Below are 12,484 nucleotides of genomic sequence, written 5' to 3'. Positions count from 1 at the left end.
GGTATTTGGCCAACGTACAACGAAATCATTTCGGACAAAAAGGAGACCCAGCGTGAACAAGGCTTCATAGGAATCAAATCACCCTGAGGAACAAGTGACATTACTTCCCCAAGAGGCTTGTGATAGAGCTTAGTTGGCAAGTCAGTTGCTTCCTGAGCCGATGTCCGTGAGTTCGAGCCCAAGAGTAAACATCGATCACAGTTGTGCCGGATAAGTTTTTCAATGACTGTCCGCCAACTGCATCGTTGATATAAGTCGCGAATGACACAAAGATGTTAAAACGACTATAATCAAAATTAAAAGAAACTTGGCCTAATCTTTTCATATTTAGACATGCGAGCTACTGTCAGCTTTGTTTTGTGACAAGCCTTCTTAATTAAAAATTTAATATTTGAAAAGAAGTTTTGTCTTATGCCTAAGATCATGCTGAGTCATCGTAAGTCCCAGATTCATAATTTTGTATCGTCCCGCCTTGTCGTTTGAGAAGATAGAAACATCAGCAGCTGTATTGTTTTACAATAAGAACAAAATCGATAGCATTTGTCATGCCAATCTGCTCTAATCCTGTGAGCTATACAGCGAGCAAGTTCTTGCATCAAGAGTAGATTACTCAGCATTAAAGCCCTCGCATTGCTCTAGGACACAAACCAAACATCAAACGACGAACGACCCTAACAGAAGACGAAGACCGTCATCAGAACTCAAACCCTATGGAGAAGAAAATATTCCGCCCACTTACCAATCGTGGTGATGACTGTGAGCGAGTACAGGAAACCACCGGAAAATGACCACTGGGTTTCGCCCTCCTGCATCACGTCGCTGCCCTGCCATCCTCGTCTGGCCCACAGCACAACCCTCTCCTGATAGGCGCGTATTTCCTCTGCTACTCTAGAGCCCGGATCGTGGATTTCGTTGTCATGTCGTCGTCGTTGTGGTTTTTGTTGTTGTTTTTGTTGATGATGACGCGGCGCAAAGAAAAAAGAGGACGAAAAAGAAAGAAATTATTACGGAAATAAATTGCTTAAGAACGAAACCATCTTCCAATAATTGAATTAGAAATTGTAGGGTGGCATGGACATGGAATTATCGCAGTCTGCTGGAGGTCTACAAGATGTGACAGGGTGGGTCGTGACAATTAGAAGCTATGTGTATCTTTCTCGAGCTGGAATTGCATTGTTGGTTTGAGTGATTGAGCTTTATCTTTATTGATATTGGACAGAGTAAGAAATGGTCTGCTGATATGGCAAATTGAATCAGTTGCTTTGTCAGTTATAACTGCTTGGGCTTGAGCTTGGTTCGAAATAATCAACATAGTACAATGAATCAAATGGAAAATTAGAATTTCAAATTTTACTGTGAACCGATAAGAACGCCGGCCAAGTCCATGTAATAAATAGGGGGAAAAGAAGTGCATCATATGTGAAAATTTGTTTTGCGAAGACCGGCTGTAAGCTATCCCTACAAAAATCTCGCGCTGATTAATTTGTGTTAAGGGTTAAGGGTGGGGTGGCATGGGAATCATTTGTGGCCTTTTCAAATCTATACTACTAAGTTCCCGGAACACATAAGTTTCCTATAGCTACTAATTTTTCGAAGAGCCTTTGAAAGTTTAAAGATATCAGATTGTAAACCAAACTGAAGCATTATTCAACGAATTGTTTTCTTTTGAAATCTCTAATTATTATTATATTGATCATTCTTTTATTGAACCATTCTTAAGCTTTAGAACTTCACATCTTCACAATCTCCTAAAATTCATTGAGTTTCCTACAAAAAATTCTATTCATGCTGTTCTCAGCAATATGTAAAGAGATCGCAAATAAAATTTAAATAAGCAGAATAATTCTTACATCTGTTAACTCATATCCCTATTCTGACTAAAGGCCTCTTAAAAACTTAATTCTTCTAAATGAATAAATAAATAAATCCTACAAAACCCCTTTTTCGCTGACAAATTCACAAATGATTAGTGTTATATGTAATAACACCAACTTTTGGTCTACCAAAACTTCCATGATCATGAAAAAATCGATTTTTTTAAATTGCATAACCACAGGGGCTAAGGAACATAACTAACAATTTAATCATTTTTTTTCCTAAATTATCTAGCATGTTAAGACTGACTCATACCTATATTTTGGTATAATCAAAAGTGTGAGTTTATTTATATGAAAGGCATCATCCAATTTCTACACTTGGTGGGGTAAGAAAGCTATATTTTGAACATCATCTTAGGGATTCAGTTAATTTGAGAAGAATAAAGGCTTTCTGGATGAAATGTAGCTTAAGCTTGTTCCACAATTTCGAATCTGTGGTGATATAGTGTAGGGCTGGTTAAAATAGTTAATCAAATACGGGTTAAATAAGAACTGTCCTTTTCTCCAGAATAATTGAATTCTTGTTTCTAAGCGTGTATTGTTGAACGTATGTTTTATAAGTTCAACGTGCATTATTAATAACTCGACTTAGTGTTAGTGTACCTACAAAGATGAAATATGCTGTAAATACTCTAATTATTAATTCATAATTGTACTGGTATAGAATAAATAAAAAAATGGTAATATGACACACATGAGTTCATTGGATGGTGTTGGTTCAAGAAGTCGGTTGATGTTGAGAGCAAGGTTGCGAAATCTCATGAGATTGAGATTTTTTTGGGTGAGATTTTCCCTTTTTGAATTTCAGTGTGATGCTAGGTAATCTCATCGTGAGTATCACAAACGGTTCTTGTCTTGAATGTCAACGCTTTCTCAGACTGAGAATCACGAGCAGAAAAACTACTTTTTGGAAGGCAGAGATGCCATGGAATAATATTTGTGCAAGCTCTTGAACAATGAAACAAGTTTTATAGTTCAGAAAAAGCTGAACATACCACGACTTTTTAAAAACTGTCAGTTATACTTGATGAATGTTAAAGGCCAGTTATACTTTTTTTAAACATTTTTATAGAGAACATACTATTAAAAGCTCAGTACAATCAGGTTGATGATAAGAATTTGTTTTTTTTATTTATGTCTTAAGCAAATGTCTTAATTTTATCGAGTGAGGTTCTTCCTTTTTGAATCTCAGTGTGAAACGTTAACGTTGATTGTGAATGATAGTTTTGATTTTAAAACATCTTTCTGAAGAATGTATTATCATGACTTGTAAGAATCTGATTATTATATTTATGTCTAAGTTTAATGAAAGTTTTACAGAATTTTTATGACCAAATATCGCTCGTATTCAGAGCATTTAAGACATGCAAGATATGAAATTGTATTTCCTACAGTAATGTACTTTTAAAGCTCTTAAAAACGTTGATGCAAAGATTTGCAATCATGGAATAGAACCGCAAACATTGAAATGCCCAAGCTCATAATTCGTCAAAAAAACCCCCAATGGCTTAATGTGCTTGCCAGAAAAAAACATCTCAAATCTTCTGGCATTACAAGAAACTATAAAAAAATATAGCAAAATCTGAATTGCTAAATATTTGATTATTATAAATATTAACACAAAAAGTACCGCAAAGACAACTAAGCTGGGAAACACTAAAATTCAGAACTAAAATTATAAGGATCCACCGGGCCCTAATTTTACTTATTTTGTATCTTTGAATTACCGAAAGATTTTTTGTCAATTTTGCAGAAAAAAGTTTTATGATTTTATTTATAGCTTGAATATGCTTTGCTTTTACTTGTAGCGACAACCTTAAAAACGAAGTTGAAATTTATAGGTAGCTATGTAGAGTTTTAATATAAATGAAGAAAATTGTTTCTTAATCTTCCAAACAAATTAAATTTTAAAATATAAAAATTAAATAAAGATTGTTACCAACGAATAACCATTCCAATTAAAACGCATGGCATCCCAGCTTATGCAACCGGCTGGAATCGACAACAAGTGAAAAGCATTTATCAACCAAATAAAAAGTAATAAAGAAATATCAAAATTTTCCCTTTCAAATGAAAGCGGCGGTTTGTAGCTTCTATCCTAATGGTTTATCTTTTTTATTTCAATTTAAAAAAGACATTTTAATGATTCGTGAAATTCGTGAAACCCTTGGAAAAACACTGTTCAATTTTATTAAAAATGGCTAGTTTAGACTGTTAATTGATCATTCACAGCCTAGTACATCATTTTGAAGTGGTTTTTGTGAAATTGGGAATGTTAAGATTGGTTTCGAAAATTGGTTTTCTCTACGGTTGTTCCGGATCTTTTTCAGTCTCTAAGTGACTATTACTGTCAAAAATTCGGCAGAAGATTGCACTACCAATGAGTAGTTTGGAACAGAGAAGGGATGTCAAGGACCAAGTACTTTTAAAAAAAGATCGTTTGAAAAGAGATTTAAATAAAAGTTGAAACAAAGGACAGCTTATCACTGACATCACGGCTTCTATTTTTTCATTTGATTGATATAAAAAAGTAGGTTTTAATTCTGAATATATTGATGAATTTGTTAGAATACATGATCTTTATTAATATTTCCAAATTTAGATATCCTTCACTCGTACACAACATGCTCTGAAGAAAGGACCGCATGAAATTTGATGACTGTGATCATATTACAGTTCAACATATGTTTTTTTTGTATGGCAACAGCCGAGAAAATACAAAAAAATCTAAAAAAATCTGAGTTTTGACCTTTTTTTTGTAAAAAATTCAGCCCTTGAGAGTTAAAACAAATATCCATTTTTTTTATTAATGTATTCTAAGCTTAGCTAACTAAGCATATTTTACTGATTTCAAATAGCCAGAAAATCGATTAGAAATGTTCGATTATGTTATTGCTTTTATTTTTGAAAACCAACAAAACGTCAACGACTGAATTTTATATTTTTTTATTTAAGTCGTCTTGACTATGAAATTATGTTATAAATGTTTTAGTACCAAAACGCCGTATTTGCAAATAATATTATAAAATTAAAGTGTTGTTCTCAACATTTTTAAGGTAGTGTGTTGTGTACATATACACTTTTTAAAACATAGGTACCACGAGCTTTAACACTTTCGTTTAAAAAAAGTTTCAATAAACTCCAATCATTAAAGCGCTCTTATTTTCTTTATATCAAAGCGTTTGGAGTCGTTCAACTTGGCGTGTCGCTAGTGTGAAAAGCTAATCACATTATATGATACATTCAAATATTCCATAGATTCGTTACAAATTTAACTATCGTCAAAAAATAGTAGGGGAAAAAGTGGGGAATATAGCTGAAGATTTCTCTAATGGGATTCTGGATTTCTGATTTTTTTTTAGATGTGATGCTCAGTGAATTTCGTTTGACATCGAAAGCTTTGAGCATCACAACGAAATTCATTGTGCTGCTTAATTGATACTCATCACGGTGAGTATCAATTTCAAATGATTATCTGAAATCTTGCAACTCTGGTTGAGAGTGACATCAAATATAGTATAACACCAATATACCTCACTCTTTGAAATACAAGGCGACACATCAAGCACGCCATCATGTGGGGAAAGTTCCAACTATCTCGTATAAACTTCGACGATCTGAACTACTTCTGGCGGATATCTGACTTGTAGGTGGTGCTGTTGTCGCTTGAGGCGGTGAAGGTGGTACTATCAGTGACTTTAGTAGGAACTTTCGTCAGTAGGTGGAGCTGACATACGTGTCCTTGATGAGATGTATGGGGAAGGCTGCCAGTGGGGTATATTTGTTTTAATATATTTGGTGACATGCTTGAAGTTCTCATCGATATGATTTTTCCGCAGATATATGTTTGAAAACCATCACTAAAGCCTTTCCATTTAAAGTTGTGTTGGTCGCAAATATTGAACACGATGATTTACTCCCAAGTAACAATTTTAGCTATATTATGGTCAGCAAAATTTCGTTTGGACTATAGCATTAATCTTCATAAAAAGCTAAAGCGCATTCTATAACATCACCTGGACTCCAATAAAACCAAAATTAGGCTATTTGGCCCTACCCTAGAAACGTCATCATGACATATCACTGTTGGTCATCAATGTTGGTCACCAAAGATTTGAAAAAGCTATTATTAAACATGTTAAGGATTTTTGTGTTTTTCGATTCTGTGAGTTCTCCGAGTTTTATTTTTATTTTTTCCAGCAACCATAATGGTTGATGAATGATGATTGCATTATTGAGATATTTATGATCTGGAAAAAATTAATAGCCAAGTCAAGATTTTAGGTAAATATGTATGAAATAGTATCTTAAAATAAATGCGCCTCGTCAAATCTGATGGTCAATCATGATAGAATTGATGGAAAATAAGCCTGAAAAAATATTTTCCAATGCTTGCATTGTGAATCCATCAACATGGCGTCATTTTGTGCCCTTCGATTTTGCAACCAACATGGCGTTAGTCAATTCGATTTGACGTTTCTCTCGCAAGCCAACCAATGACACGCTTAGGATGAGTTCCTCATTTCTGAGTTGTTAATCCTTAGTACAGTAAATGAGGACAGATATTTCAAATAAAAACGGATTGGTTGTTAATCACCCGTGGAATAAATCATGAGTTGAAGTCAAATTTCGTTGTCTGTAAATGACTTAAAATCGCATTAAACCCCATCAATATTGGTATTGGGTGAAAGGGCTAAACGAGTAGAAGTCGAATTTTGCTATCAGACGCCATCTTGAAATCCAATATGGCGGCATCCGCTGAACTTTTAATGCTGTAAATGACAAAAAGTCGCATTAAACAACCACTATATGGGTGTACGATGGTGACCCTAGGCACGCTACTGATCTCAGCCCATCCAGCCCTCCTATTGTCGATGCGGTGGGCCATTGGGAGAAGATTTCCACGATCGGAAAACAAAAGATAAGCGAAGACGATCCTCTCCAAAAGCTATATTCACCACACACCGGCTGGCTGGTTGTTAGCCGATGATCGTTCAGTCAGTCCTAGTCTGAGTCCCGTCCAGTCTTAGTTTCCGTTCGTCATCGTCACGCGTGCCGTTATTGTACTAGTAATAGTTTAGTTTAAGTCCAAATAGTTTATAATAAACTAAGTACAACGAGTTGTGTGTTTTACGATTAAACCGCGTGTGACCATTATTTATTGGATGACCGATATCCCAATTCCCCTCAAATTCGCCAAGAACCTGCATGCAACATCTAACAACAATAGCCTGGAACCATTGTTGGAATAATTTTCATCATTCCCCCATCGATGTCGGACGGAGGAACGACAGCACCAGATATCGAAGGCTCTAAGGCATGGGTGGCCAACATTTTCAACAGGCGGGCCAAATTTCAGAAATGAGATTGGCTGGTGGGCCAAAGAAAAATTGTTCTGGAGTATTTGAAAAAAAAATATAATAATGGCAGATTTTTGAAAACGTTATAAAAACATTTGCCTAGGTCACATCGAGTAAAGATTAAGCTCTCCAGGTTGCCCGGATATTTAACAGAAAACTTGGGAAAATTCCGATTCGGCTTGGTTGCCCGGATTTCAAATTCAATTATCAAATTTTATTGTTTAAGTTTTTTATTTATGCATCCAAAACGAGAATTTTCTGCTAACTTTTCATGGACTTTTTTTTTTCAAGTTTTTCTTGTTATTGATTTGCTATTGATATTACCTGGAGTGTTGGTCGACAATTTTGAAATCAAATGCAAGGATTCTACCAGGTTTTTAAATGAAAATTATTCCGGCCGGTATTTGTCCGGCCCGGATACGTGCTAAAAAAATTCTGGCAACCTTATTATAGATTCATCTGAATAAGTCGTTTTTGTTACTAGCATATTTTTACAAAGTATGCCGAAATGAAATGATTTATAACTCCCAACTTATGTACGTCAATCTTTTCAAGGCAATAAAAATCTCATGGGTTTACAATGGACATAAAGTTAATTTTATCTCCAAACATAAAAAAATGTTCGACCGTTTTTCAAAATTTCCTAGTTCACCTTTTCCCTTAGAACAATTTGATAGACAAATTAAAAAAAAATGCCGCAGAATGCTATTGTTGAAAAAACAAAGCATTCACAAGCTTTTGACATTTAAAAGAATAATTTCTTCAACGAACTCTAGTTATATCATAAATAATATTGATTTCTCAAAGTACGGACCTCAACCTCAACTCAATCCAACTCTTTCATAATTTTCAATATCTCGATTTGTCAAGTGAATTTGGAAGGCCTTCTACGAACAGGATAAATACAAATTTGAGTCTTTTTTAATCATTGCACCTTTTTCAAGTAAAAATTTTGCTGAAAAAATTCGTTCTTCTGACTACTTCTGAGAGATATGTCGGGTCTAGTTGAGTTTAACTACCTAACAGTAAATTCGGTCTAATTTTTTATTACATATGTTCATAAACACAGAGCAAGATGCCAATTAAACTATATTTGGATTTGGTTTAATTTTCATGAATATACACCCTTTTTTATTAAAGCTTAGCAAACAACAACAAATTGAAAAAATTACAGATCAAACCTTCGATATTTTATATAGTTTGCTAAAGTTATTAAATTTGGATGGATAAACGGAGATGATGAAATAGAATTTATTTTACGAATGGTTGAAGTTGTTGTAAAAGTATAATTAGAATTATGATTTTGATATGCTTTGGTGATATTTTACGATTTTTCAACGAATTTGATACGGTCTTACTATCTTTCTGAGACTATCCAAACTTCTCAATATTAAAACTAGAGTCCGTTCGAATGCTCTTTATACCAATGATATGTAGTCACCTAAGCTCAATCGGGAAACATTGCAAAATGTGTTATGGAATTTACAGATAATGTGTCAAATTCCATACAATTTTGGTAATTTAAAAATTGTAATTTTAATTGTTTTTATTCAGTGACGGTAACCTTTTTTGTAAAATTATATAAGACCCGAAGAGCCAAAGGGATATAAGTGCAAAAATGACCAATTTGAGTTAATAATGTAAAACGATTCTCCATGTTTGATTTCTTAGATTTTTAAAATTATATTCGCATACTTTTACGTTCGAAAGAAAAATTTAAATGTTTAAAAAAAGTATAGAAAATGGCCAAACACAACAATTTGAAAACGTGTTTTCTTGAAATTAGTGTTTATAAATATTTACCCCTTTGTCTTATATCACTTAAAAGGGATTTTCAGATGTTTGTGTTGATTTTAGTAAGAGAAGATTCAAATAAATTTTTTCCAAATGATATACGCAGACCAAGAAAACCGATCAATTCTTAGAACATGGCTTTTTCAAAATGAGCTTCGCGGGCCACAAAAAGTTGGTCGCGAGCCACATGTGGCCCGCGGGCCATGGTTTGGCCACCCATGCTCTAAGGTAAAGTGCCGGGAAAGAGTTCGTTGACCTCCAACAATGGGTATTGGTTGAAAGGGCTAAACTTGAAGAAACCGATTTTTTTTTCTTTTCGACGCCATCTTGAATTACAAGATGGCGTCTTCCGCTGAACTTTGAAATGCTGTTAGTCACTGAGAATCGCATGAAAGGCCCACAATATTGGTATTTGGTGAAAGGGCTAAACTATAAGAAGTCGAATTTCGCTATCGGACGTCAACTTGAAATCCAAGATGGCGGCTTCCACTGAACTTTAAAATACTGTTAATCACTGAAATTCACATGAAACTCCCACAATATGGGTATAAGTTGAAAAGGATCAACAAGTAGAATACAAATTTCGCTATCAGGCGTCATCTTGAAATCCAAGATTGCGGCTTCCACTGAACTATAAAATGATTGAAATCATTGAAAGTCACAAAATATGGTCATTATGTAAAATGGCTTAATCAGTGTAAGTGGAATTTCTCTATCAGATCATCTTGAAATCCAAGATGGCGACTTTCGCTGAACCTTAAAATGCTGTAAATAACTAAAAATAGCATGAAACACCACAATATGGGTATTGGCTAAAAAGGCTAACCTAGAAGAAGTCAAATTTCGCTATCAGGTGCATCTCGAAATCCAAGATGGCGCTGAGCTTTAAAATTCTGCAAATGACTAAAAATCGCACGAAAGCTTTGCAATATTGATATTCGTTGAAAGGGATAAACTAGAAGAACCAGACCCTGATTGTTTTTGGCAACCCGCTCGCAGATTTTTTATTGTCAAATTTGAACGATTTTTTTCCCAACTTTGTTTTTACTTAGTACACTACTACAGTATTACATGTTTTTGGTGCATTTAGCACTTTTCGTGTTTTGTCGATAGTTTTTGTTTTTTGCCATATTTGCTATTCATGTCATTGTATTATGTCTATCATGCTAATATGTCTAAATTGTATTGGTCCTATTAAAGCGAAAACTATAAGGTTATGTTGTTTCTGTTATTTGTTTGATTTAGGGACATGTGCCAAAATCGGATGTTTCCAAAATCGAAAGTTGCCAAAAACGATCGGGGTCTGTATTGTGGTTGCTTTGTGCGATTTTGGGTCACTTACAGCATTTCAGAGTAAAGAGAAAATCGACTACTACTCGTTTAGCCCTTTTACCCAATATCAATATTGTTTGGGTTTCATACGATTATAGGCAGTCTTCACGAAAACATGCTCCAAGTTCAACTTGGGTACAAAATTCAAGGCGCAAGTTCAACATGAGCTTGCATGCATTTCTATACATAGATTTATTTAAAAAAGCAACCCGAGCGTAAATGTTGTACTTGGGTGCATCGATGTTTTGCACTCTGGTACGAACATGGATATTTGTACACAGAATAGTCGTCAGTGTTCGTGCTGAGTTGGATTCTGTAACTTGGATACCATTTGAGTAACAGGAAAAAGTTTACCCTGTGATGGGGAATGCTAAACGAACTGAAAATCATCGTATTTTTTCAAGAAACTTGAGGTTTAGGTGCAATTGTCTTCTGAAAGAAAGAAGTCTTCGATGTCCATAAACAAGAACACGCTCCAATTTCTATCTCGTATATGAATAACACGAGATTCAAATTCAGTTGTTCCAGAATTTCCTTACGATACTCAGCTAAGTCTGATTGAAGGCCAACCATTTACAGTATCTAAGACCCATATTTTAAAAGAGGAGAAAGAGGTTTTAAAGGTTTATAAAATCAATGTGAAACATGAAATATCTCGAAGAATGTTTATATTTTTTTCATGAATTTGGCACGTATGCAAATTTTTTCGAATCAAGATAATTCATTGAGTAAGAAGCGCCTATTATTAAAGACTCATTCTCTTCTTTTCATCTTTCAATCGTTTGGGTAATTCAAAGCTGTTTAGCTACAGTAATATTTTTCCAAAAAAAAAAAAATTATACGCTTATAACATAGTATGAAAGAGTTTGAGTGTTCGATAATGTAATAAGCACAATAATAAAGGGGAACAAAATATGCCTTCTGATTGTTTCAATTCTGGGGGGCTGTGGAACCGGGAAGTAATGTTTAACGTATTTTTTTATTTTTTTTATTTTTTCTTACTAAATTGATTAACTTGAAATATTTAAATTTTAGGCTCTTCCGGCTTCAAAGGTTGCCGAGTAGTGGCCTAGACTAAACTTTCCAGATCAAAATGGTCGTCTGTCGTTTTTGAGGTGGCGCCTTAATAGCATCTTCGAATCAAGGGGGGAAATGAAGTAATATCACCCAACACTGAATCAGCCAGATTCTATCGGAAATGATTCCATACAATCCGTTTCTTATCACCGCTTATCTAAAAAATGTTCAAAAGAATTATTAAAAAGAGCTCTCATAAGGCATTAAAAATTTCCTGCAACGATACTGCTCGATGATCGCCTTATATCCTTCCTTGAACCCTCCCCGACCGCCTCCATAACAATCTTCTCAGCACGATCGTAATCTGCGATCTTAATCAGATGTGGAGACCCGGTCAATCTACTTGATACCATCACTCCCAAAAATTCGAACGTCGCAGTGCATTAGAAGTTCATTGCAAATAGTAAAATTCAAAACAAATACTGTGGACAGGATATTTTATACCAATACTTGATTGCTGAGATTGCATTCTAAACATGCGAGTGCGTACCCATTTTGAACATAAACTCGATCTTGCACACTACACTTGAGTTCAAATATGTTTACAAATGAGAAAGTTCAACACGTACTATGATGGTAGAGTTCAAGTGTGTTCATAAACTTATCTACACATCGCACATGGGTTGCTCTTTGAAGACTGATTATAGGTCATATAGGGTAGAAGCACTAGTTATTGAACAGGTACCAGATATTGAACACTAGTAAAACACTAACCAATTAAAACAATAATATACAGTAGAAAAATCAATTAAAAATCGTTGTGCCATTACTGAAGCATTTTCTACCTCGGTTCGATTTTTTATCAAGAAATTTGGACTCTTAAAGCCACAATCCCTGAAACTAGAATATGTGTTCAAATTTTGGCTTGGTTTTTCGACTGGATGAAGAAAACAGCCTTTTTTGATTAAGAGAAAAGTTGGATTAAAGACAAATAAACGTCTAAAATAATAATATAAGTGTTTTTAACTAAGTCTTTTTAGATGATTTCTGGAAGAGTGGGAGCCTTAATTATCCTTATTTTCTTAAAATTTAACAAATTAAAGT

General features: G+C 34.5%; 1 protein-coding gene across 2 annotated transcripts in view; it reads right to left on the bottom strand.

Moving 5' to 3' along the window:
• The window catches only part of LOC129745165 (potassium channel subfamily K member 18), a 260,383-nt gene that overhangs the window by 136,511 nt on the left and 111,388 nt on the right, over nucleotides 1–12,484 (bottom strand). For both annotated transcript variants that reach the window (XM_055738081.1, XM_055738080.1), the window contains one exon: nucleotides 740–888. In XM_055738081.1, the coding sequence (XP_055594056.1) occupies nucleotides 740–888 (149 nt within the window). The remainder of the gene's footprint in view (nucleotides 1–739; nucleotides 889–12,484) is intronic.

This window comes from Uranotaenia lowii, chromosome 2 (genome assembly GCF_029784155.1).
Source record: "Uranotaenia lowii strain MFRU-FL chromosome 2, ASM2978415v1, whole genome shotgun sequence".
NCBI lineage: Eukaryota > Metazoa > Arthropoda > Insecta > Diptera > Culicidae > Uranotaenia > Uranotaenia lowii.
This window is presented reverse-complemented; position numbering and strand designations above follow the sequence as displayed.